This window comes from Apodemus sylvaticus, chromosome 1 (genome assembly GCF_947179515.1).
Source record: "Apodemus sylvaticus chromosome 1, mApoSyl1.1, whole genome shotgun sequence".
In the NCBI taxonomy this organism is placed as follows: Eukaryota; Metazoa; Chordata; class Mammalia; order Rodentia; family Muridae; genus Apodemus; species Apodemus sylvaticus.
In genome coordinates this window covers 63402543-63427570 of record NC_067472.1, presented here as the reverse complement: position 1 = coordinate 63427570, position 25028 = coordinate 63402543, and the positions used below count along the sequence as shown (strand labels likewise).

Below are 25028 nucleotides of genomic sequence, written 5' to 3'. Positions count from 1 at the left end.
GGGGTTGCACAGTGGCACAGGGGCACAAGGAGGGAGCGGGTTCCTGGCCAGGCCCTGAGGATCTCTTGCCACACAGAACTATGAGCTGAAGTTGAGTGACAGCAAGATGGAGGTGGTCCAGAAAGATGCAGGGCAGGAGCCCCCCTACTTTGTCCACCAGATGGGCAACTACCTGGTGGTGGAAACTGACATCGGCTTGGTGCTTTTGTGGGACAAGAAGACCAGCATCTTTCTCAGACTCAGCCCTGAGTTCAAGGTGAGGCTGAGCCAGGGAAGCATTTCTGTTATCCCTCTCAAGGCCTGGGACACACACAGAGGTGGGGAGATGAGCAGAGAGAGACAGAAACACACACAGAGATAGAGGGAAAAGTAAGACAGCGAGGCAAAAAGATTGAGAGAGATAGTCAGAGATGAACAGAAAGAGTGAGAGAGATCAAGAGGCATGTGCAAAGAGACAGAGACAGAGAAAGGCAAAGAGAGACAGAGAAAGTAGGGTCGGGGAGATGGCTCAGTAGGTAAAGGCATTTGCTGACAAGCTTGATGACCTCAGGCTAGAGTTTAATTCTCAGGACCCACACGGTAGTAGACCTGACCTCTGTGGAACATGCAACACACACACACACACATACATGAACACACACACACACACATACATGAACACACACACACATACACACACACACACACACACACAAATGCACACATACTACAATTAATGAAATACATTTTTGAGAGATGGAGGGGATGGAAGGAAGAACCTTTAGGATAGCAGTGAGGAAAGCCGGTGCTGTGCATGTCTTGCGGGTTTTGTAACAAATGACCACAAACTCGTTGTTCTCTTTTGTATCTGCACACTGGAAGCCCAAGAGATGTATCAGTAGGGCTGTGACCCCTCTGGAGGCTCAGGAGGCTCTTGCTTGCCTCTTTAGCTTTTGGAGCTCCAGGATTGTAGCTTCACTCTCCCAGTCTCTACCTCTGGTATCTCATGGTTTTCCCTGTATGTGGTTGTGTCAATATTTTTTCTCTGTAATAAGAACACAAGACAGGGGACCCAGAACCCACTCTGCCTTAGTGGAGCCTCATGCCACTGGACTACATCTTCAAAGATTCTGTTTCTAGGAAGGCACCGCTCACAAGTATCAGGGTTAGAACAGGAGCAAATACGGGCCCACTGTCCAGATCACAGTAGTGTTTTGGACTGCTATCCAAGACAGGCTCTAAACTGACGGCCATGGCCCCATGCTCACCCAACAAAGTGACTGAGAACTGGTACTAAAGTTAACGTAGAGGGAAGGACAAAGCAGCCTCATGGAAAAAAAATGTGGTTAGAAGTTTCCTAAACTGCCAAGCTGGGGGACTCATAGGCCTCCTAGGAAGCCATGGGCAGGGGTCGTGGCCTGGGGGCAGACACAGATAGGCACAATTACCGTGCACTATCACTGGACACCAAAGGTGTTGCCTTCCAAACCCACACTCACTGCTTTTCTTGGACTCGTTCTTCAGGAGGTTGGGTCACAGTAGAGCAGAACCGATATCAGGGTAAAGCAAGGGGTTTCTGTCCCACACCTCTAATCTCTGTGTCTCTCTATAGGGCAAGGTCTGTGGCCTGTGTGGGAACTTTGATGACAATGCCATCAATGACTTCACCACACGCAGCCAGTCTGTGGTCAGTGACATGCTGGAGTTTGGAAATAGCTGGAAGTTGTCTCCATCCTGCCCGGATGTCCTGGTGTCTGAAGACCCTTGCACTGCCAACCCTTACCGCAAGTCCTGGGCCCAAAAGCAATGCAGCATCATCAACAGTGCAACGTTCTCCGCTTGCCATGCTCACGTACGGCAGTGGGGCGGGGTGGTCTCTGGTCCTTAGGATGGAGAAGCCATCAGCCAAGGGCATGGGTGTCTGGGGCTCAGGGATCCACATGCATACACCAGAATGGACTATTGTTTGGGGGGGGGTTGTTGACTCTGAACATGGACTAAGGAAGCTTCAGGCAGCTCCCTGATCAGGGCCAACCTATGGATGCTATGATGGTCTGGCCAGATATTCATGGTCATACATTTGTCACCATGGACACTAGTAGAAACTAGTCCAAATGATTAGGATAGTATGTGCACTAAGAGATGGGGGAGGCAGGCATCCCCAGAGCCTGGCACTTTTGTCTCTTCCAGGTGGAGCCAGCCAAGTACTATGAAGCTTGTGTGAATGACGCTTGTGCCTGTGACTCAGGGGGTGACTGCGAGTGCTTCTGCACTGCTGTGGCTGCCTATGCCCAGGCCTGCCATGAAGTGGGTGTGTGTGTGTCCTGGAGGACACCAGACATCTGCCGTGAGTGGGGCTTTGTCTGTGTTTCTGAAGGGTGGGGCTGGGGACGAGGTGGTGGTATTCTTCTCCACTCCGCCTGACTTGATTCTGGCCAATATGTGTGTGCATGCACACTGAGGGCAAAGAGTGACATTACCAGCCCAGTAGGCCCCCTGCATGCACACCTGCTAGAACCCCAGTGACTTGAGCTTTAGTTAGGAGGGAGAACATTGTTGCCTTAGGCGCAGCTCAGAGGGAAGGCACCACTATTCATGTACACACACACACACACACACACACACGCACACGCACACGCATGCACACACACACACACACACAAACACAATACACACATCCAAGTGCACAAACGCTGTGACCACTCAACAAGCGGCTCTAACATGAGCAGCTGCAAGGACTGGGAACTGCCAGGGCTGGGCTATGATATCTGCTGTAGACTAGGTTTCCAGGCAGGTGTGGCCAGTTCTGTGTATTCATCAGGATGCATTGAAGGACTAAGAATTTCCTGAGGAAAGTGAAACAGAGATGAGGGTGAGCAGCTGGAGGAGGAAGCCTGGCCTCAAAAAACCTGCACGGGAGGCACCAGCACCCCTTTAACTTAAGTGTCACGGTCCATGTGAAGCCCTGAGGCGTGTGTGGCTGAGGGCAGCTGCTGTGCCTGGAGAGCTCATTTGATGGTTTCTGCTCTGGCACTCCCATTAGCCGGACACCTTTATCTGAGTTACCCTTTCTCGGGTGGGGTGGGGTGGGGTGGGAAATGGCTTAGCAGACCCTAGGTGCTGGCTTATCCCCTAACTCTTTTCCCTTTCCAGCACTGTTCTGTGACTACTACAACCCAGAGGGTCAGTGTGAGTGGCACTACCAGCCGTGTGGGGCCCCCTGCATGCGCACCTGCCAGAACCCGACTGGACAGTGCCTACAAGATCTCCGCGGTCTGGAAGGTAGATTGAAGGCAGAACTGGGAGGGGCAGGATCTGTTGGGTTCCTAGAATCAGGACTGGGGTCTATCCTGGGATCTAATGCCTGAGGTCTTCTTATTCTTCCCGATCCCACTAGGAGTCTTTATGATTTCAACCTCAAACACCAGTGTTGTGGATGAGGGTAATCCTAGGGTGAGAGGGCTCTGGGAAGACTCTGTCTGGGACTCAGGTCTCTTGGTCCACAGGATGTTACCCCAAGTGCCCACCAACAGCCCCCATCTTTGATGAGGGCACGATGCAGTGTGTATCCAACTGTACAGTCACCCCCTCACCTCTACCACCACATCCCTGCCGCGTCAATGGAAAGTTGTACTGGCCAGGTGCATCAGTACCTTCAGACAAAAACTGTCATTCCTGGTAAGTCAGCCACTCAGACAGAGTAATAGATAACCTGAAACACTGTGGGGAATTCAAACTAACCTTATTGATAGCACCAGCTTGGGGTCTAGAAGTACCCTCAGTCTGAGGTTGAGCTGAGGGGAAAGGATGACATTACCAGCTCTGTGGACCCTCTACATGCACACCTGCCAGACCCCAGTGGCCTGAGCTTCAGCTAGGAGGGAGAACACTGTTGCCTTAGGCTGAGCTAGGAAGGGGGATACTCTTGGCTTGATGCTGGGCTGACAGGGAGGGCATTCTTGGCTTGAGGCTAAGCTGTGAGGGACGGCACCCTTGGCCTAAGATCCATCTGTGTATGAATGTGATGTGTCCTCAGGCCTGATGTCCTCCCAGGGATGAGGGGGATGATGCACATCAAAGTCCACATTGCCACCATTGGTTATTGAGAGGGCTGATGTTTGAGAGAGTGTGACCTTAGTAGAGCAGAGGCCCTGGGTAGGACCTCAGCCTCCAGCTTGGGCTGTGGCAGGGCTGTTTCATCACTAATACTAAGCACAGCAGGTTCTGCAGACGGTTCCAGTTCCCAGGCGCTCAGCTCCACTTCTTGCTTCTCTTGACAGCTTTTGTACGGAGAGTGGTGTGAACTGTACCCACGATGCTGGTGGTGAGCACCTGCAGCTCTCTCTGAGCTGGAGATGGGGGTGGTGTGTCAGGGGAGGGGCATTCGTTGCCAGAACTTTAGCACACCCTGACAAGCTAAATATCTATTCCCCACAGCCTGTGTCTGTACCTACAACGGGCAACAGTACCATCATGGAGACATCATCTACCACACAACAGATGGCATGGGAGGCTGTATCTCTGCACACTGCCTGGCCAATGGGACCATCGACAGGAGAGTTGACACCTGTAGTTCCACCACCTCCACACCCCCCACCACCTTCTCCTTCTCCACACCGCTCGGTAAGGCAGATGTGACTGGCGGCAGAGAATGCTAGGTTTCCCAGCGGTGTCCCTTTCCACGCTGATTGGTACTGCCTCTCTTGCTGAATGTTAGATTAATGACTATCTATGGATATTAGTGGCAGGCCTGGTGTCCATGACACTGCTTTCTGTAGCTACTGGACATTACCTCAAGGGAGTGTGGGCCTTGAAGGGTGTTTTCTCAGTGACACAGCTGTAGGTCAGATTAGACCAGAGTGACAGTACACAAAGGCAGGTTTATTAGGAGGCAGCTCTCCACCGGTGGAGAGCAGTGAAGTGAAGCATCCAGGCTAAAGCAAGGGGGTTTCAGAGAGCTTAGGTGTAGAGTGATGCCGTGCAGCTAGGAGCTGGGATTGTGGTCAGAAACTGAGCCCCTGGCCGGGCTCTCTTGGGTGGGTTGCTGGAAACTCGGAGACCGGGATTGATGACATGTTAGCCTGGAATTTTCTCTAAAGGGGTGGAGGAGTTTTCTCTGTGTGGGTGGGTTTAGGGGAAGGAGTGCAGATGAGGGGTTTCCCATCTTGTGTGGGGTTTTAGCCTAGCAGGCCTTAGCTTAGAATCTCCAAGTACAAGTGGTCCTAGGCCAACCTTGGATGCACATGAGATTCATAGCGGCCTGCTTGCTTTATGGATCATTAGGCAATCTCTTGGGGGGTTGCAAACTTACCCCAAACAAGTTTTGAGGGGTTTACACATATAGATCCCTCTCACAGCATGGCTCAAAGAGTAGGTTCCCTTTAGAGATTAATTTGTCTGTTCGTGGACCCACCAGGCTCTATTTCTGCCCACTGAAAGGCACTGGGAAGACAGGCTGACTGACATGGCTATGATGTTCAGCTTTCAAAGTTGGTATGACCAGGGTGGTGAGACCCTCAAGGCAGCTGATGAATGAGGAGCGAGGCTGTGACTAGGGACTGGGCAGACAGCCCCAAGGCCCCAGTGCTTACTCCTGTTGCTTTTGTCCACAGTCATGACCTCAATGCGACCCTCGAGCACACATTCTAGCCCTACCCCGAGTGTAGTGTACCCAGGGTCTCCAAGCAAGGTTGCGTCAACAACCAGCAGCATATTGTCTGTGAAGACCCCTGCCACAGGCCCTAGCTTGACCACATCTACTTCGGCCTCCACCGTAACGACATCAGGTTGCCAGGAGGAGTGCCTCTGGTCTCCCTGGATGGACGTCAGCCATCCTGGCCGTGGCATTGACAGCGGTGACTTTGACACTCTGGAGAACCTCCGTGCCCACGGCTACCAGATCTGTCAAGTGCCAAAAGCAGTGGAGTGCCGTGCTGAGGACAGCCCTGATGCGCCCCTTCATGAGCTGCAGCAGAGCCTGGAGTGTAGCACAACTGTAGGGCTGACCTGCTACAACAGGGATCAGGAGTCAGGGCTCTGTGACAACTACCAGATCAAAGTCCAGTGCTGTACCCCAATCAGCTGTCCAACCTCCAGTGGTCATACCCAGACCACCCATCTGATAGCCTCCAGGACAACGACCATGGGGGACACAACCTCCTCAGTCCCTGTCACCTCAACTGAGCATGCATACAGCACAGTTACCTCAGGTCCTTCTCCCCTTTCCTCAGTGCCTTCTTCACCAGCTCCAGCTCCATCTACTCCTGTCGCAGTCACTTCTACCACTGTTAAAACAACTCTGACCACAACTAGCCCAACACCAGAGCCAACTCCAGCCACATCATCTGTGTCCATCTCAACCTCAGGGTCTACCAGGGCGTCCTTTGAGACAACTCATGAGTGCAAACAGGAGCTTTGCCATTGGACCGATTGGATAGATGGCAGCTACCCTGGGCCCAGCAGAGACAGTGGAGATTTTGACACTTTTGTAAACCTGAGATCTAAAGGATACAAGTTCTGTGAGAAGCCACAAAATGTTGAGTGCAGGGCTCAATTCTTTCCCAACACACCACTGGAGGAGCTGGGGCAGGTGGTGACCTGCAGCCGAGAGGAGGGTTTGCTCTGTTTGAACAAGAACCAGCTGCCGCCCATTTGCTACAACTATGAGATCCGGATAGAGTGCTGCACAGTAGTAAACAACTGTTCCACAGCTTCAACTACCACACATCCCCCCTCACATGGAGTTAGCACAAAAACAAAACCCAGCTGGACCACGACCGTGTATTCCTCTTCTACCAAGGACACCAGGAGTCACTCAGCAGTCACAGACACAAAGACCTTGGTCTCAGGTAATTCACACACAACCACTCAACCACTGACAACCAACTGCCAGCCTCAGTGCAACTGGACCAAGTGGTTTGACACGGACTTCCCAGTGCCCGGGTCACATGGAGGGGACCTGGAAACTTACAGCAACATCCTGAGGAGTGGAGAGAGACTCTGTCACCGGCCAGAGGAGATCACACAGTTGCAATGCAGGGCTGAGAACTCCCCTGAGGTAGATATAAAGGATCTGGGTCAGGTGGTGCAGTGCGACCCCAGTGTGGGCCTGGTGTGCAACAACAGGGACCAGGGTGGCAACTCTGGGATGTGCCTCAACTATGAGGTGCGAGTGCTGTGCTGTCACGTTCCTGAAGGCTGCCCCACCACCACACATGCCACTCTTGTCAGCACCTCAAGTGAGACTGTCACCAGCTCAACACCTGGCACCACTTCCATGCACACAGCAAGCAGCACCTCCATGTCCCAAACCATGACAACCGTTGTGCAGACTGACAGTACTACCTCTGTATCCCATATGAGCTCACCTGCCACAGGAAAAGGCAGCACTGCTCACAAAACCCAAAGCAGCTCAACACCTATAGGAGAAACCAGCACCATTTCTACCAGTCCCAGCTCTGGGCAGACGGCCCACACAACATTCGTGGGGAAAACCAGCACTCTCTCTGTTCCTGGAACCAGCACCACCTCTGTTCCTACCAGCACCACGGGTCCCATGCTTTATTCTGAGGTGACTTATTCCCCAGTGACCACCCACTGCCAGCCACAGTGCAACTGGACCAAGTGGTTTGACACGGACTTGCCAGTGCCCGGGCCACATGGAGGGGACCTGGAAACTTACAGCAACATCCTGAAGCGTGGAGAGAGACTCTGTCACCGGCCAGAGGAGATCACACAGTTGCAATGCAGGGCTGAGAACTCCCCTGAGGTAGATATAAAGGATCTGGGTCAGGTGGTGCAGTGTGACCCCAGTGTGGGCCTGGTGTGCAACAACAGGGACCAGGGTGGCAACTCTGGGATGTGCCTCAACTATGAGGTGCGAGTGCTGTGCTGTCACATTCCTGAAGGCTGCCCCACCACCACACATGCCACTCTTGTCAGCACCTCAAGTGAGACTGTCACCAGCTCAACACCTGGCACCACTTCCATGCACACAGCAAGCAGCACCTCCATGCCCCAAACCATGACAACCGTTGTGCAGACTGAAAGTACTACCTCTGTATCCCATATGAGCTCACCTGCCACAGGAAAAGGCAGCACTGCCCACAAAACCCAAACCAGCTCAACCCCTATTGGAGAAACCAGCACCAGCTCTGTGCTCACGGCAAGCACAACATCCATTCCTAAACTGACCTCCAGGCAGACAACCAGCACAGTGTCCACCAGGGACATCAGCACCAGGTTCGGGCAGACAGTCAGCACCACCTCAATACCCCAAACCAGCTCACCCTCCAAAGGAAGAGTGAGCACCACCCTCAGACCCCAAAGCAGCTCGACCCCTAGTGGAGAAACCAGCACCACCTCTACAACCCAAACCAGCACAGCCTCAGGCCCAACAGCCAGCACAGTGTCCACCAGGGACACCAGCATCACCTCTGGGCACAAAGATAGCCCAACATCCAAACCTAAACCCACACCAACCTCCAGCACCATTCCCACCAGGGACACCAGGACCAGTTCTTTGCAGACAGACAGTACCACCTCCACATCCCAAACAAGTTCACCCAATACAGGAAAGGGCAGCACTGCCCACAAAACCCAAAGCAGCTCAACACCTATAGGAGAAACCAGCACCATTTCTACCAGTCCCAGCTCTGGGCAGTCTGCCCACACAACATTCGTGGGGAAAACCAGCACTCTCTCTGTTCCTGGAACCAGCACCACCTCTGTTCCTACCAGCACCACAGGTCCCATGCTTTATTCTGAGGTGACTTATTCCCCAGTGACCACCCACTGCCAGCCACAGTGCAACTGGACCAAGTGGTTTGACACGGACTTCCCAGTGCCTGGGCCACATGGAGGGGACCTGGAAACTTACAGCAACATCCTGAGGAGTGGAGAGAGACTCTGTCAGCGGCCAGAGGAGATCACACAGTTGCAATGCAGGGCTGAGAACTCCCCTGAGGTAGATATAAAGGATCTGGGTCAGGTGGTGCAGTGTGACCCCAGTGTGGGCCTGGTGTGCAACAACAGGGACCAGGATGGCAACTCTGGGATGTGCCTCAACTATGAGGTGCGAGTGCTGTGCTGTCACGTTCCTGAAGGCTGCCCCACCACCACACATGCCACTCTTGTCAGCACCTCAAGTGAGACTGTCACCAGCTCAACACCTGGCACCACTTCCATGCACACAGCAAGCAGCACCTCCATGTCCCAAACCATGACAACCCTTGTGCAGACTGACAGTACTACCTCTGTATCCCATATGAGCTCACCTGCCACAGGAAAAGGCAGCACTGCTCACAAAACCCAAACCAGCTCAACCCCTATAGGAGAAACCAGCACCAGCTCTGTGCACACGGCAAGCACGGTGTCCACCATAGGCATGGTCCACAAGAGTACCCGCTCTGTGCAGACAGCCAGCACATCCTCCACAGCCCAAACCAGCTCAACACCTATAGGAGAAACCAGCACCATCTCTACAACCCAAACCAGCACAGCCTCAGGCCCAACAGCCAGCACAGTGTCCACCAGGGACACCAGCATCACCTCTGGGCACAAAGCTAGCCCAACATCCAAACCTAAACCCACACCAACCTCCAGCACCATTTCCACCAGGGACACCAGGACCAGTTCTTTGCAGACAGACAGTACCACCTCCACATCCCAAACAAGGTCACCCAATACAGGAAAGGGCAGCACTGCCCACAAAACCCAAACCAGCTCAACCCCTATAGGAGAAACCAGCACCAGCTCTGTGCTCACGGCAAGCACAACATCCATTCCTAAATTGACCTCCAGGCAGACAACCAGCACAGTGTCCACCAGGGACATCAGCACCAAGTTCGGGCAGACAGTCAGCACCACCTCAATACCCCAAACCAGCTCACCTTCCAAAGGAAGAGTGAGCACCACCCTCAGACCCCAAAGCAGCTCGACCCCTAGTGGAGAAACCAGTACCATCTCTATAACCCAAACCAGCACAGCCTCAGGTCCAACAGCCAGCACAGTGTCCACCAGGGACACCAGCATCACCTCTGGGCACAAAGCTAGCCCAACATCCAAACCTAAACCCACACCAACCTCCAGCACCATTCCCACCAGGGACACCAGGACCAGTTCTTTGCAGACAGACAGTACCACCTCCACATCCCAAACAAGTTCACCCAATACAGGAAAGGGCAGCACTGCCCACAAAACCCAAAGCAGCTCAACACCTATAGGAGAAACCAGCACCATTTCTACCAGTCCCAGCTCTGGGCAGACGGCCCACACAACATTCGTGGGGAAAACCAGCACTCTCTCTGTTCCTGGAACCAGCACCACCTCTGTTCCTACCAGCACCACAGGTCCCATGCTTTATTCTGAGGTGACTTATTCCCCAGTGACCACCCACTGCCAGCCACAGTGCAACTGGACCAAGTGGTTTGACACGGACTTGCCAGTGCCCGGGCCACATGGAGGGGACCTGGAAACTTACAGCAACATCCTGAGGAGTGGAGAGAGACTCTGTCAGCGGCCAGAGGAGATCACACAGTTGCAATGCAGGGCTGAGAACTCCCCTGAGGTAGATATAAAGGATCTGGGTCAGGTGGTGCAGTGTGACCCCAGTGTGGGCCTGGTGTGCAACAACAGGGACCAGGGTGGCAACTCTGGGATGTGCCTCAACTATGAGGTGCGAGTGCTGTGCTGTCACGTTCCTGAAGGCTGCCCCACCACCACACATGCCACTCTTGTCAGCACCTCAAGTGAGACTGTCACCAGCTCAACACCTGGCACCACTTCCATGCACACAGCAAGCAGCACCTCCATGCCCCAAACCATGACAACCCTTGTGCAGACTGACAGTACTACCTCTGTATCCCATATGAGCTCACCTGCCACAGGAAAAGGCAGCACTGCTCACAAAACCCAAACCAACTCAACCCCTATAGGAGAAACCAGCACCAGCTCTGTGCACACGGCAAGCACAGTGTCCACCAGAGGCATGGTCCACAAGAGTACCCGCTCTGTGCAGACAGCCAGCACATCCTCCACAGCCCAAACCAGCTCAACACCTATAGGAGAAACCAGCACCATCTCTACAACCCAAACCAGCGCAGCCTCAGGCCCAACAGCCAGCACAGTGTCCACCAGGGACACCAGCATCACCTCTGGGCACAAAGCTAGCCCAACATCCAAACCTAAACCCACACCAACCTCCAGCACCATTTCCACCAGGGACACCAGGACCAGTTCTTTGCAGACAGACAGTACCACCTCCACATCCCAAACAAGTTCACCCAATACAGGAAAGGGCAGCACTGCCCACAAAACCCAAAGCAGCTCAACACCTATAGGAGAAACCAGCACCATTTCTACCAGTCCCAGCTCTGGGCAGACTGCCCACACAACATTCATGGGGAAAACCAGCACTCTCTTTGTTCCTGGAACCAGCACCACCTCTGTTCCTACCAGTACCACGGGTCCCACGCTTTATTCTGAGGTGACTTATTCCCCAGTGACCACCCACTGCCAGCCACAGTGCAACTGGACCAAGTGGTTTGACACGGACTTCCCCGTACCCGGGCCACATGGAGGGGACCTGGAAACCTACAGCAATATCCTGAGTAGTGGAGAGAGACTCTGTCACCAGCCAGAGGAGATCACACAGTTGCAATGCAGGGCTAAGAACTATCCTGAGATAGATATAAAGGATCTGGGTCAGGTGGTGCAGTGTGACCCCAGTGTGGGCCTGGTGTGCAACAACAGGAACCAGGGTGGCCACTCTGAGATGTGTCTCAACTATGAAGTGCGAGTGCTGTGCTGTCATGTTCCTGAAGGCTGCCCCAGGACTGATCGGACTCCTGTGACATTGTCTCATAAGCCCTCATTTCCTGTTGTGTCACCAACATCTGTGTCCCCATCCTCGTCGACCAGCCCTAGGGTTCACTCTACTACCCCATGTTTCTGCAGCGTGTCAGGCCAGCTATACCCTTTGGGTAAGTGAGATATTTTTATGTGGAATTCTAAGGTGCTTGCTCTATTTCCTCCTTTTCTCCTGTGAACATCCTTGGTTTTGGCAGATGGTGTCCCAATTGCCTTCAAACATTTCTAGTATTATCCTTTCACTAACTGGAAAGTCTTGAGGCTGGCAACCCACCACCTTGGAAACAGACTTTTCTTCCAGGGCCTTCCCAACTTCTACATACGTCTTGGTCTTGCAGGATCTATCATCTACAACCAGACAGACCTTGATGGCTACTGTTACTATTCCATATGCAGCCAGGACTGTCAGGTGGTCAAAAGTGTTAGTCAAGCCTGTCCCTCCACCACGCCATCCCCTACACCAACTCTATCTCCATCTACGGCTCCACCTGTCACTGAGCGGGATCGGTGCAATGTGTTTCCTCCAAGACTGGTAAGTCTATATCCCATCCTTTCTGGAGATTCGTGGCCACTGTGGAGACCTTGGTGTCTTTGCAATTAGACCTCAGCTTCAGTCCCCATGAAGGTCACCACTTCCTAGTTGACACAGAGCATGCTTTGGACTGGGTTTGTTCATGGTTTTGCAGGGACGGTCTATGGTTTGCAGGAAGGGATGTTCTTGTCAGGTGTTGAGGTGTTGGGGTTGGAGCTTAAAACACACCTCAATGAGAGTGAAGGTGACAGAGGGCATAGTTCACTCCATGGAACGTAGTGGCACATGGAAAGGCATGACGTATAGGAGAGGGACAGTTCCACATCGAGTCCCTTGTAGCCAGTTCCATGTTTTAGCAGGGGTGCGGTGAGGCCATGAGCTGGAATGGGGGTATAGAACCCCGAGAACTGAAGAACAGCCCCATGGCCCAGGACTCCCACCCACAGCTAGCTTTGTTCTTGCAGAAAGGGGAGACTTGGCCCATGCCGAATTGTTCCCAAGCCACCTGTGAGGGCAACAATATCATCTCCCTGAGCCCACGCCAGTGCCCAGAGCTGAAGGAACCATCTTGTGCCAATGGGTACCCACCTCTGAAGGTGGATGACCAGGATGGATGCTGCCAGCACTACCAGTGCCAGTGTGAGTGGAATTAGGGTTTAACAGGGGGAGGCATGACAGAGGAGGAATGTGGTAGACCCTAGGAAAGGCTTCACTTCCATTGTGAAGGCAGGATGGGGGTACCAAGTGGAGAGAACGGAGTCCCAGAGCTGTAAAGCCCAGTGGGTGAAGAGAAGGGTCCTCTGGGTCTTAGAATCTCAGTATCTTATGAAGGATCTGTCAGGCCAGAGTCTGAAGGACCATCTATGTGTGTCAGAAGGGTACAACAGTTTCAGGAGTTTCTGATTTGCAGGCAACAGGGGAGGGGTTGGACCAGCTGGTTGAGAGCCACTCTATAAGGTTACCACCTCTATAAGGTTATAGTATGGAGGTCATGCTATAAGCTACCTGGCACCCACAGGTGTTTGCAGCGGCTGGGGTGACCCCCACTACATCACATTTGATGGCACCTACTACACTTTCCTGGATAACTGCACGTATGTGCTGGTGCAGCAGATCGTGCCCGTGTTTGGAAAGTTCCGTGTGCTCATTGACAACTACTTCTGTGACCTGGGAGACAGTGTTTCCTGCCCACAGTCCATCATTGTCGAGTACCACCAGGACCGAGTGGTGCTAACTCGCAGGCCAGTTAGCGGGGTCATGACCAACCAGGTGGGCATGTCCTTGTGTGTGGAGGGGTTGTGGTAGGCTTGGTCTGGGGGAGCGACCCTAATCCTAAACTTCCTCCTGCTGTCTGTACCCAGATCATCTTCAACAACAAGGTGGTCAGTCCTGGCTTCCAGCAGAACGGCATTGTCGTCTCCCGTGTGGGTATCAAGATGTATGTTACCATCCAAGAGATTGGTGTCCAGGTCATGTTTTCAGGGCTCATCTTCTCAGTCGAGGTGCCTTTCAACTTGTTTGCTAACAACACAGAGGGCCAGTGCGGTAAGCTCCACTCTGGATATTGTGTAGGTGTTAAAGGCAGCCTCCCTATGGGCCTAGAGGGATTTTAGACTGTGCACACATGTGGTTCACACCTGTTGTTCCCTGGTGGCTTCCCTGCACACTGGGAACCAAACTGACTTCTGGGGAAGCCAGATGCACAGGAAAGGGAGACAAGATGCCAGTTCTGATCCTCAACAGGAGTACACTGGGCTGTTGCCCGGCCGGCTGACTCTTGCTTCATCTGCAGGCACTTGCACCAATGACAAAAAGGATGAGTGCCGCCTGCCTGGAGGTTCTATAACTTCCTCTTGTTCTGAGATGTCTCTCCACTGGAAGGTGCCCAACCAGCCTTCCTGCCAAGGGCCTCCACCAACTCCAACTTCAGTGATACCCAAGCCTTCACCTACTCCATGCCCACCATCGCCACTCTGTTGGCTCATCATAAGCGAGTAAGACTCCAGGAAGTGGGGTAGCCTTGCTGGCCCTATCTGCCAAAAGCTACCGGGTCCTTAAAAGGCTCCTAAGAAAAATGAGACCCACCTTGTCCCAGACTCTGGGCACTGTCTCTGTGGGTCATGTCAGATGGTGGTTGTTGCTGGAATGCTATTGTAGGGCTGGCTGTGGCTGGATTGGCTAATCTCTGAAGTCCTCCACCAGCTCCTCTCAGTGGTATGGGCATCAGCCACTGCCTGCACGTGGGCAACACCCAGGGTTTCAGAATGAGGGAGCCTGAGGGGTGAGGCATGGGTTTCAGAATGAGGGAGCCTGAGGGGTGAGGCATGGGTTTCAGAATGAGGGAGCCTGAGGGGTGAGGCATGGGTTTCAGAATGAGGGAGCCTGAGGGGTGAGGCATTGCAAAAGGCGATGCTCTCACTGATACCTTTCTGGCACACATGGAGCTGGGATGTCCTTGGAAGACAGACTCATAGGAGCTGAGTCATTGCCCAGGGCCTCACCTCTAAGGGCATATCACAGATCTGGAAGCCCCTTCTGGGCGTCAAGTTGGATAGAATGGATGTATACACCACCACGATTGTCTCTACCCACCCACAGTGTCTTCAAGCTCTGCCATGACGTCATCCCCCCGTGGCAGTTCTATGAAGGCTGCTTATTTGATGCGTGTCACAAGTTAGACCTGGAGGTGGTCTGCTCAGCCCTAGAGCTCTATGCATCACTCTGTGCAGCCCAAGGCGTGTGTATCCCTTGGAGAAGCCATACCAACAACACTTGCCGTGAGTACCCAGCCAGGTCACCTTCCTGTTCTCCGTTGTGAGCATTAGGGGCCCTAGGCAGATATCCTGGATAAGGAGAAGGACAGCCAAACTCAGCATGTCTTCCCTGAAGAGAAAGCTCCAAGCTTTTGGCTTGTTGTGAGGAAGGGGGTTTGTCAAGTTAAGGTGTCTTTGGACTTCCGGCTTGGGGTGCTGGCTGTCCTGGACAAACAATAGAGCTAAGGACCTAGACAAGCAGTTCTCTACCTGTGGCTCAAGTGGTCACACATTAGATATCCTGAATATCAGATATTTACATTATGATTCAAAAGAGCAGCAAAAGTACAGTTATGTAGTAGAAGTGGAATACTTACATGGTTGCAGGTCGCCACAACATGAAGACCTGTCTTAAAGGGCCATGTTGTTAGTTAGGAAGGTTGAGAACTACTGACCTAGACGAATTGGAGGTTATAGATAGCCCCCGAAGGCTTCCGAGTGGGTGTCAGCACTCAGCAGTGGCGGGGCTTGGAGGAGTGGGGCCTTGAGACAGCGTCTCAGGTGTGACTCTCTCTGTGTGCAGCATTCACGTGCTCGGATAACAGCGTATACCAGCCTTGTGGCCCATCCAACTCTCACTACTGCTACCGGAGTGATGACATCAGCCCAAGCTTGTAAGTGTGAGCACTGTGCTTACAGGGCTGACACACCCTGGGTACCTGATTCTGCCATTTGGCTCTCCGAGGCTGCACTCTTTCTAACTTGGAGGGTGAAGGACCCACCAATTCTCTGTTTTTCACAGGATCCTTCAAGAGGCCGGACCCAAGACAGAGGGCTGCTTCTGTCCAGACAACATGACACTTTTCAGTACCAATCACTCAGTCTGTGTGCCTTCCTGCCAGTGTACGTCCCTACAGGCATGGAGTGTGGGCTTGGAGGGGCAGGATGTGGCTTGACCCCAGATCGGACTGTGGTCCCCAATGGGTTCTCTTCCTGCTCCATCCCTGTGCCCACCAAAAATGACAGAACTTCTCTCTACAGGGTGCCTGGGGCCTCATGGAGAACCCGTGGAGGTAGGTATAAATGGTGATCATCTCTGGGGACCAGAGATCTCTGGGGAGGAGGTGCTGCAAAGGAAGGCAGTGTAGGGCCGGGGTGGGGCTTTCTTAGTGTGCCAAAGGGCAGATGAAGGCAGAGAGTGCTGGTGCCACCAACAGGATCCAGAAGGCCTTCTTCCCTGGGGCCTACCCTGCCTGTGTTCTGGAGCTGCTGGGTGTCTCATGAGGACTGGTCAGCTCTGTTCTGTCCTGGGACTCCTTATTCCCTGAAGAGATAGGGAAAACTGTTGGCTAAACAAAGCCCCTTTCCCACTCAGCTCCAGGCTGCCATGCTTGGCCATCAGTGCCTCAGGCCTTGCACCTCTGAAACACTCTCCCCAGGCTTGCTGCACAGCTCCTCAGTACCTGTGGGGGCCTGAACATGAGGCTTGGCCACATACAGCGGCCCCTGGGCTGAGCAGCTCCCTCTCAGGTCAGGTTCATGTGTCATTCCCCCATAGCCGGGCCACACCATCAGCATCGACTGTCAGGACTGCATCTGTAAGGAAGCCACGCTGACTTGCCGAAGGAAGTTCTGCCCCCAGCCGACCTGCCCAGAGCCTGGCTTCGTGCCGGTGCCTGCAGCTCTGGAGTCTGGCCAGTGCTGTCCCCAGTACAGCTGTGGTGAGTCTTTGCCACTGTCCCCACACCTGTGGGTAGGACTGTCTCTTGAGGGGCACCAAGTCTTGAGGTGCAGCCAGCTCTGTGTACATGGTCTCAGGGGGCAGGGAGGAGAAGCCACACCCTCCCTGGCTCTGCACATTGTCTGAGGGACCTGTGTCCTGATCTGACAATCTCCTAGCAGATGTTCTTTTTTGTTGTTTTTGTTTTTTTGTTTTTGTTTGTTGTTGTTGTTGTTGTTGAGACAGGGTTTCTCTGTGTAGCCCTGGCTGTCCTGTAACTCACCCGGTAGATCAGGCTGGCGTGGAACTCAGAAATCCACCTGCCTCTGCCTCCCAAGTTCTTGGATTAAAGGTGTGTGCCACCACTGCCCGGCACAGGTGTTCTTTAGGTTTGTGTGGTGGAGACTCCTCTGCTCAACCTGAAGAGCCTGCTCCCAGGGTCCTGGGCTGCCATGACCTACCATGGTGTGGGGGGATGGGCCCTTGGAGCAGAAGAGAAGCATGTATAGAGGAAGCCCAGCTCCTAACAGCTCTCTCTATCCACAGCCTGCAACTCCAGTCACTGCCCTCCACCTCTGTACTGCCCGAAGAATTCTAGCCTGATAGTCACATATGAGGAGGGAGCTTGCTGCCCAAGCCAAAACTGTAAGCTTCCCTAACCCTTGCACCAAGCCACACTTGGTCTGGAATTCCCCAGGGAATGATGAAGCTACGGATGGTTTGAGATGGGTGGTGGTTGCCCTTGGTGGGAAGGAAGTCTGCTGTGGTCCGGTATCTAGCAGCAGAACTTACTGATGCAGAAGCCAGGCTGTGCCCTGCAAGACCCAGGCTACAGCCAGTATATCTTTTGGACAGGTCACAAGGGCTGTGAAGTCAATGGGACTCTCTACCAGGTAGGAATCACTGGTGTTCAGACCTTAGAACCTACAGGAACTGCATTCCCATTTGGGGTTCCCCACCAGCTCCTTGGAGCTCAGGTGGATATCCGAGAAGCCAAGGAGCTCTTGAGCCTCTCTAGAACCTGCCCAGACCAATGACCCACAGCTCTGTGGACATAGCTCAGAGCAGTGCAGTTAAAGTCGGCCCTAGTACCCTTGAAGCTGCCTATACCTGGTGTCTGGGACCATCAGGATTCTAGAAGCTCCCTGAGATCATACTGGGTATGCCAGCACCGCAATTCCCCCAGCTGTACTTTTCCATGCCATTCCCCAAGTATGTGGTCTTCTGGGTCCCCTGACATAGAGACATAGTTATAGGTTCTGGCCTGTGACAGTACCAGGCTCTTCACAATAAATTAACACCAAGGGAATGAGTTAGCCTGGTGGGTATCTGGTGGGTGGTGGTTATGGCAACTGGCCAGTCAGAGATAGGGAAGGTCTCTTTTGAGCCTGAGCCCACTAATGCCCAGCTGGGACTCTTTTCAGCCTGGTGACGTGGTCTCCTCCAGCTTATGTGAACGATGCCTGTGTGAGGTTTCCAGCAATACCCTTTCCGATGTCTTTGTGGTCAACTGTGAGACTGAGCTCTGTAACACCCAATGTCCTAAGGTGAGCACTGGTCCCATTTCTGCTCTTATCAGACTGTGCAAAGGGCCTGAACTCAGGCAACACACCATTCTTCCTGCAGGGCTTTGAGTACCAGGCCATGCCAGAGCAGTGCTGTGGCCAGTGTGTACAGAAGACCTGCCCCTTTAAAAACAGCAGCAACTCTACCCACTACTACCAGGTCAGTAGATGGGACTGTGCTAGGTGACTTCAGGAAGGGGAACTGATGCTGGCAACAGCAGACCACAGGCTCTGCAAAGGTTCCACATAGGCTGGGGCAAAGCCACAACAGTTACCAATCTACTCAAAGTCCCCAGCTTAGGTATAGAAAACATGAAATGGACAACATCTGTGAACAGAACAATCAGGATCCTGGGGGCACTGGACCCCGAGTGGCCTAAATCCTGGAGGCCCAGGGATGCTTAGGCAGGGTCCTGGGGATTTCAGGCTGAGTAGAAAAGGTCCTACAACTTGGGGGCTCTTGGGAAACCATATCTCACAGGCCTATGTCTGCCTATGCCAGTGTCTCCCTGGAAGCTAATAGGCTGTAAGGAGACAGAGGATGGGTACTCACTATTTGACCTGGGTCTCTTTGCAGCCTGGTGAGCTCTGGTCAGAACCTGGCAACCCATGTATGACACATAAGTGTGAGAAAATCCAAGATGTATTCATGGTCGTGACAATGAAGATAGAGTGCCCCAAGATCAACTGTGCACCGGTACGTTTGGGCTTCCTGGCACCAGCCAAGGGGGCAGATCCTGCGGAGATGATGGGGAGGGCTGTATGGCGGTAGGCAGATCCTCTCTAGTGGAAGGGCTTCCTACTCTTGTTTGCCTTTGGCCTTTGTCTCATTCCTCCATTTCTCAATGTCTCATTGCCCCAATATTCACATTGGCCCATTGTTGGCACAGGGCCAGGCTCAGCTGAGAGAAGACGGATGCTGCTATGACTGTCTCGGACTCCCGCAGAGTAAGTGGGGATCTGACAAGGAAGGGCTTGGTTCCAACCTGGGGCACCCAGGAAGAGACTGAACAGACACTTACCTTCTGCCTTCTTTCCTGTCCTCCCAGAATGTACGGTGCACCAAAGACAGCAGATCATCCATCAGCAAAACTGCAGCTCTGAGGGCCCAGTGAGCATCTCCTACTGCCAAGGAAACTGCGGGGACAGCACCTCCATGTATGTACGGGCTCCACGGAGCCCAGGGAGTGTTCACAATTGGGAGCAAGGGTGTGTGTGTAGGTGTACAGGGCAGACGGGCAGAACCAGGAGGTTGAGAAAGAGGATGCAGGGCTTCTAGACTGTTGTAACTCATTAATTCCAAGGTAGCAACAGCAGAGTTCCAAGCTCTTTGGGCTGTATTGACAACTTTTAAAGCAGTATCTGTTTGTGGAAGTATCAGCGATCCAAGCAGGGACCTGGTAGCCTTCCATCTGTAGACTTAGGACACCTGGTGGCCAAGGGCAGCTGTAACAGAAACATTTGCCCCAGGGCAATTGGCAAGTGAGCCTGTAGGGTCTTGAACAGAGGGTGACAAGGACCTTGGGAGCTTGACACCGTGCCAGCTGGACCCAGAGCCTGTGGCAGGCACAGCAAGGCCAGGTACTGAGCAGATCTACTTACAGGTACTCCCTGGAGGCCAACACGGTGGAGCACACATGTGAGTGCTGCCAGGAGCTTCAAACCTCTCAGAGGAATGTGACTCTGCACTGCGATGACGGCTCCAGTCGGACCTTCAGCTACACCCAGGTTGAGAAGTGTGGCTGCCTGGGCCAGCGGTGCCATGGTCCAGGGGACACAAGCTACGCCGAGTCCTCAGAACAAGAGTTCAAGTCCAAGGAAAGTGAGGAACATGGCCAGCAGTCAGCAGTCAGGGTCAGTGATGACATGCGTGGGCCTTTCTAGTAAACTGAGCCCCACTGCTGTCCCAACCATCTTCCTGAGGTCAGCAGGGCAAGTACTTTAGTCCAAGTGGCTTGAATTCTACCTACCTGCTACTTCCTCTTCAAGAGGGACATCGACCCCAGATGTCCTTGGAGGTAGGAGAGGCCCCTCTCCACTGATTAGGAGGAAGATGGTCACAGGCTCCTTTTGAAAGAACTTCATCATCACCCAAGAGTCCCATGAATGACTGTCACTCAGGTATGGGTATCAGCTGCTTGGCCTCACTCTCCCCTCAGCCCTTCACCTGTGTCCCCCACACCAGAAAATGACCAATATGTTTTATAAATACACTCAAGAGCATTTGTGCATTCTCTGTGTGTGTGTGTTTTATTAAAACAAACAAACATGTCTATAGCTATAGGAGCTGAACATGGACAGGCCTACATTCCAGGAAGCTTATATGTCAGGCTGTTTACTAGGGGCCTGGAAGCCCAGTGAGGGCCACTGTTTCCCAGAGAGGACATGTCGCAAAAGGTTACAGTCACTACACAGAAGCTAACGAGAGCATGGTTGATGCTCAGAGTCAGAAGCATCCTGGGAGAGGACAATAAGGGGAAAAAATGAATTAGTGAATGAGCAAGTGACTGAATGAGAGAATGAGTGAATAAATAGGGAAGCAAGTGGCTGAGTGGGCGTGTGAGTGAATTAGTGAGTGAATGAATGAGTGGGTGAATTAGTGAATGAATGAACAGATGAATACGTTGTATGAGCCAGTGGATGGATGAATGAATGAATGAATGAATGAATGAATGAATGAATACAGTGGATAAATGTGCATGTAGATGAAGGCACAGATGGCCAAGTGGTTGATTGAATGAGGGGGTAGATGGCTAAGTTTACCAATGCATGAATGGATGAGAGGGACCTAGTGGTGACCAGGCTGAACCAAGCAAGTTTGGATATCTCACAGCCCAGAGAGGCCTGAATAGTCCCTGGGCAGGCCAAGATCATGGCCATCCCACCCTCCAGTGCTCAGCTGCTCCAGACCTCATCAAGAGCATACACATGGAGGGCAGCAGGGCAAAGATCCTAGAGCAGACGCTAGGAGCAGAGGGTGAAACGTCGGCCCTTTGGACCTAGACATTTGCTAGGAAGCTGGATCTATAACTCAACAGGACAGGAAATAAACAGCTAGACCGACCTTGTTGGGTCGCTGGGGGCATCCTGGGGCTCAGGGTGGGAACCTCAGACCTGTGGTCTCTGGACATGTGTGGAGTGGATAGAGTGGGGTGCGGTCAGATTCTGTCTGAATGTCTCTGGCATGGCATGAGGGGAGGAAAAAGGTTCTCTCAGGGCTTGTCTCACCCAGCAAGGCAGCACACTGGCAGCAAGCATGGTGTACACGGGAACCTGGACTCATGTATCCAAGCCCGGCCTCCTGGAATTCAGTGTCCAATGCTTCTAGTTCATGTTGCCTCAGATGTAAGAACCAGGCTCAGCTGGGTCTAGTCTGGGGCTCCAGGAGCCTGCAACCCTTCATGGCCAACTGGGAAATGAGCTTTCTAGAGTTCAGATGTGTCCCCCAACGCTAACATAAGGTAGAGCAAGCCCAGTTCTGCACCTTTGTAGCTTTCTGGATCTGGGCTTTTGTCCCTTGAGGAGAGCACAAAGCAGAACTGAGGCCTTAGAGGGGACAAGAGTTTCCCAGGGCCTAAGGAAGCGTGTAAGAACAGCCCTCCAGTTCTTCCCAGGCATGCTCACTGGACAGCAAGCTCTGGGCTCAGCTGGAGAACTGTGGTCATTCTACTTGTCTACTGGACCTGCCAGTCAAGGCCTGGTCTGACTGCCAAAAACACCCTCAGGTCCATCCTGCCTGAATGTAATCTTTAAGTTTAGGAAATCAGAGATATATCTAGTCCCTATCAGGCCCCAAATCACAAAGGGTTCTGTCTCAATGGCGGGCCTCACAATATGCCTAGCATTGGGTTTCAGGTAGACAAGTCCTATCAGCCTAATAGTAAGGGTCCCAGACCCTCCCCCTAGCCCTACAGCTGCCCTGCTTGCATGGGTTGTTTACTTCCAGGGGTATGACCTGCTTTGGGGCTTGATTCCTATCCATGGCTGGTGCTGAGTGGGACCCTTCCTGGTTGAGACACTGTGACCTTTCATGTGACCCCTGAGGCTGGCTGGCTCTGCAGGTCTACTCTGCTGCCACTTACCCCACTGACCTCTTAGTGGCTGCCAGTCCCTAATCAGTGTCATTGCCCCTGGAGAGGATCAGGTATCCCAGAGAGCCGCCTCTTCCTCTCAGTGGGGCAGTGCAGTGGTCACTAATCCTCTAGTTCTTGGAGTACCTGTAGACTGAGGTCCTCCCTCCTTGTCACTTCTGCCTAGAACCACGGCAGGTGTGCTGGCAGGAAGCAACCGGATCTCATGCCCCGGGTGGGAATGGTTACCTCCCTTACCTGCACACCCTCCCACCGCAGCCTCAGCAAGATTGTGCAATGCATTGTTTCTGGAAAGAGCCAACGTGCTGGACAGGAGCCTACACACGTCTCGGTGGTAGTCTCCACCCTGACCACAGGGGTAGCCCCTTGACCCCACACCTGGACTCTCCATGGAAAGGGACAAGAAAACTTTTTACTGCTGATACAACTGAACAAGGCCCCGTTGACATGGGCTGGCCCCGGCTGCTCTGGAAGGAATGAGGTCTTAAGAAGGACTAACTTTAAGAGCTTTGTAGGAGGCACAGGGTGGATTTCCACCCTCCATGTTTTAGGTGCTTCCAAAGTTGGAAACAGTATGGATAGAGGGTAGGATAGGTTCCTCTTGGCCCTTCACCTAGCACCCCAACACCTTGCTTTTACCCACAGTGGGGCATCTGCTTGGTCTGAGGCCAGAGCCCAGGTGCATTTCCCCATGACTGTCCTGGGAAGGCAAGGTGGGGAACCCTTGTCTAGGACAAGGAACCCTTGTCTAGGGGTCTATGGACAAGGGGGAGCAGCACAAAGCTAGGAAAGGAGTGTGGTCCATTGATGGTCAAGGGTGAGAGGCCTCTTCAAGTCCCATGGTCTAACTCTAGTTGACCTGTGGGCTTCCAAAGGTTAAGATAAAGACAGATTGTCACTTGAGGTTGTGTCTATGCCCAGAAGTGAGGAGAGACTCCTTAGTGCTTTTACAGGCAAGCAAAAAGTGCTGTTGTCTACAAATCCCAAGATAAGATGATCAGGAGTGGACCCTTGAGCAGACACGTGCAGACATGCTCAACTACAGGCTTCCACAGTTACCTTACCCCAACCCTGAAGAGGCTGTTCAGATTCCCAAACCCACCTAATAGGCCATGCTTAGGTTTACTCTTGAGGTTCCCAATTGCTGAGTGATGGATTTCTCGGACCTAATGGGCATGTCAGAGTATAGGTGTGCAAATGTCTTCAAGAGAGATCACAACTGATACAGCTAAGTGTAAACCATCTTCCTTCAAGGCTGTTAACAGCTTGTGGCCCTGTGACACTGCAAGTCAGCTGCCACCAAGACCACGTCACCATTAATAGGTCCCCAGGCCTGTGCCTAGTTCAGACCCATCTGAAAACACCCTTCTGTAATGTCTGCAGCCATTCTGTAATGTTAGCAGCTGTGCTGAGATTGTATCCACACCTCCCTAACGGTCTCTGCAGCCCACTTACCCCATTAAGAGAGCAAAGGGCTCCAGCCTTAGAGGCACAATTTCCAGCGAGCCTAGCCTGAGCAGGGGACACTGAGGGGGATAGAAGCATCTAGGGGCACCTGCTAGGACAGCCTCACAGGACTCACACTCTGGCTCCTTTCTCTGTCTTCTCTGACATTTTCCAGATAAGAGGGACATCTTACCTCACATACTGAAACACAGCCCAGGGGTTCAGATGTTTCTGCCATCTCTGGACTTGGATTTCTTCCTGCATCCCAGACAGCTACACCAGGATGGAGGCAGCCTCCTCCCCACACAGCCTGCCTCAGCATGAAGCGGGGCCTGGGTTTCCTCTGTGAAATAGGAAGATCAGTTTCCTACTGGCCCAGTGCCAGACAAGCTTCCATAGTCTGAGGTTGGGCTCATCTTCAGCAGGCAACTTCTGTGCCTCCAGGATTCCACAAAAGAGCATCCCTGAGACTCTCTTTCCTGCTGTGAACGCTGGAGGCACTAGGAAGAGGTCCCCCCAGCACGGAAAGCATGTACTTGGAATCTGCTTTGGACCCTTGTTCTGAGTACGCTGCTGAGGTGGCTGTGTTGGCTTAGGAAGTCTCTGGCGGCTGTCTGAGAACTGGATGTTAGCAGCTGTGCTGAGATTGTATCCACACCTCCCTAACGGTCTCTGCAGTGATGATTGGGTTGGTTTGCGAATTCTGCTTTTAGAGAGCTCAGAGCCACTGCTCACTGTTTGCATGTGAGGGTGTGTCTAGTCATACCTGCAGGTCCCCGATGTAAGGATGTCCATGCTCAGGCTCATCTGGACAGGCTTGGCCCTGCAGGAAGGAACTCCCTCCGCCTCCTCTTAGACAGTCACACATTTATTCCGATCCTTAAGGAGGGAGGAGGCAGTAGCTCTGAGATAGCTTGTCTGTGGGCTTCAGCCTGCAGCCCCTCTCCATATTCAGGAGTCTGAGATGAATGGGCAGAAGACCTTGTGACTAAGTCACCCCTTCACATCTACAGCCTGTCTTTGGGGCTTTTTCATGATAATGCTGGTGACAACTCAGAAGATGACCTCAGGCAG

General features: G+C 52.9%; 1 protein-coding gene across 1 annotated transcript in view; it reads left to right on the top strand.

Annotated features, from left to right (window-relative positions):
• The window catches only part of Muc5ac (mucin 5AC, oligomeric mucus/gel-forming), a 32264-nt gene extending 11731 nt beyond the window's left edge, over positions 1 to 20533 (top strand). The window contains exons 24-55 of the mRNA XM_052172839.1: positions 77 to 256; positions 1592 to 1831; positions 2170 to 2326; positions 3133 to 3261; positions 3486 to 3657; positions 4260 to 4303; positions 4417 to 4602; positions 5592 to 7440; positions 8053 to 8129; positions 8235 to 8388; positions 8515 to 8726; positions 9399 to 9504; positions 9598 to 9731; positions 9837 to 11960; positions 12186 to 12379; positions 12844 to 13018; positions 13398 to 13648; positions 13741 to 13924; positions 14172 to 14373; positions 14978 to 15156; positions 15716 to 15806; positions 15935 to 16035; positions 16174 to 16205; positions 16691 to 16853; positions 17399 to 17497; positions 17681 to 17745; positions 18277 to 18399; positions 18479 to 18577; positions 18995 to 19114; positions 19308 to 19365; positions 19467 to 19575; positions 20022 to 20533. Coding sequence (XP_052028799.1) covers positions 77 to 256; positions 1592 to 1831; positions 2170 to 2326; positions 3133 to 3261; positions 3486 to 3657; positions 4260 to 4303; positions 4417 to 4602; positions 5592 to 7440; positions 8053 to 8129; positions 8235 to 8388; positions 8515 to 8726; positions 9399 to 9504; positions 9598 to 9731; positions 9837 to 11960; positions 12186 to 12379; positions 12844 to 13018; positions 13398 to 13648; positions 13741 to 13924; positions 14172 to 14373; positions 14978 to 15156; positions 15716 to 15806; positions 15935 to 16035; positions 16174 to 16205; positions 16691 to 16853; positions 17399 to 17497; positions 17681 to 17745; positions 18277 to 18399; positions 18479 to 18577; positions 18995 to 19114; positions 19308 to 19365; positions 19467 to 19575; positions 20022 to 20301 — 8289 coding nt within the window. The 3' untranslated portion in view covers positions 20302 to 20533. The remainder of the gene's footprint in view (positions 1 to 76; positions 257 to 1591; positions 1832 to 2169; positions 2327 to 3132; positions 3262 to 3485; positions 3658 to 4259; positions 4304 to 4416; positions 4603 to 5591; positions 7441 to 8052; positions 8130 to 8234; positions 8389 to 8514; positions 8727 to 9398; positions 9505 to 9597; positions 9732 to 9836; positions 11961 to 12185; positions 12380 to 12843; positions 13019 to 13397; positions 13649 to 13740; positions 13925 to 14171; positions 14374 to 14977; positions 15157 to 15715; positions 15807 to 15934; positions 16036 to 16173; positions 16206 to 16690; positions 16854 to 17398; positions 17498 to 17680; positions 17746 to 18276; positions 18400 to 18478; positions 18578 to 18994; positions 19115 to 19307; positions 19366 to 19466; positions 19576 to 20021) is intronic.
• The last annotated feature ends 4495 nt before the right edge of the window (positions 20534 to 25028 follow it).